Below are 1,183 nucleotides of genomic sequence, written 5' to 3'. Positions count from 1 at the left end.
ACTGGGTGTGGTGCGAGGCTCGGACTTCTCCTTCTCCTGTTTGGCAAATTACTTGATCTTCAAGGCTGGCGGCCCCGGCGAATGTCCCAACAAACGCCGCCGGGCGGCTCGCAACGGGTAAGCGCCCCGTCGGCGTCACGGCGCTTGACAAGCATGCAGATGTTGCCAGCCGAACGAACAAAACGCGTGCCTTTAAGTAGGGGGGGGGGTGCCTTGCATTGGCGTCATTTAAGTAAGCGCACAGCTCGTCCATCTCGGCATTTAAACAAATCAGCATCAGTGCCCGCTCAAACCCTGCAGCCAAAAAACCCCCTGCCTATGGCAGCCTGCACCGGCACGCCAGTCACGTTGAAAGCATCCCTTCCAGCAGAAATCCAGCATGCCTGGCAAGGCCTTTGCTTGGCAGCAATAATGGTATAAGTGTTGTTGGCCGTTCATTAGCTGATGACCTAACACTAAGAAGGGGGGTCACGCGTTGCTAGGAAAAAGCGGACTGGAAGGGTGGAAGGGGTCTGCAGAAGGAACCGATGGGAGCAGGAAGGTTTGTCCTGAAAGCAATTGAGGCAGTTGCACGCTAAGAGCCTGGATGGGAGCCCCACAAAGGAGGCGCGCCCTGCCTGAAGTCTGCAAAAGTACGTAAGGCACGTGTACACGTTCGGCGCCCATTCGTGGCGGATTGTGTGCCTCGGCCAGATGGGGCAGTCCAAGATAGACGCGCGGCCCAGCCAGCCAAAAGGGTGCACCAGGGAATTGTGGAGGCCACTGAAACAGGTGAGCATGCACGCACGTGAGCTGCAGCCCAGACCAAAGCAGCAGTGTGGGGTATGACTACGGTGGCTTGCCTGCGCCCTAGAAAGCTGCCCTGCCTGGTCGGCGCAAAGCTGAAGGCAGCCACGCGGCCGCCGACAAGGCGTACGTTTGAGTGCATGATTTATTTGTCGAAGGATGGGGCACATCGGTGCATCATCTTGGCTTTGGCAGCTCATTGACGGGCATACCTTGCATAAAGGAAGCGGCAGCTGCTTATTTGGCTTATTGGATGCGCTGTGTGCGCGCTCACTGCTCTCATCCCGCAGGAGTGTGCCACCTCTGCCGCGAGCGCCCGCCGGCCTCTTCCGCCACCAAGTACTGCAGACCCTGCGGCGGCGCCGCGCTCGCGCCGCCGCCTGACGCATCATATGGC

The 1,183-nt window shown here is 59.0% G+C and overlaps 1 protein-coding gene across 1 annotated transcript in view; it reads right to left on the bottom strand.

Annotated features, from left to right (window-relative positions):
• Positions 1-468: 468 nt before the first annotated feature.
• MNEG_9714 (hypothetical protein) overlaps positions 469-1,183 on the bottom strand; it is a gene marked incomplete at both ends in the record, with an annotated part of 5,583 nt that continues 4,868 nt past the window's right edge. Inside the window, one exon of the mRNA XM_014041815.1 lies at positions 469-512. Within this exon, the coding sequence (XP_013897269.1) occupies positions 469-512 (44 nt within the window). The remainder of the gene's footprint in view (positions 513-1,183) is intronic.

The sequence above is a fragment of the Monoraphidium neglectum genome (assembly GCF_000611645.1).
Source record: "Monoraphidium neglectum strain SAG 48.87 unplaced genomic scaffold scaffold02036, whole genome shotgun sequence".
NCBI classification, from domain to species: Eukaryota; Viridiplantae; Chlorophyta; class Chlorophyceae; order Sphaeropleales; family Selenastraceae; genus Monoraphidium; species Monoraphidium neglectum.
The sequence above is the reverse complement of the archived record's forward strand: the minus strand, read 5'-3'. Positions and strand labels throughout refer to the sequence as shown.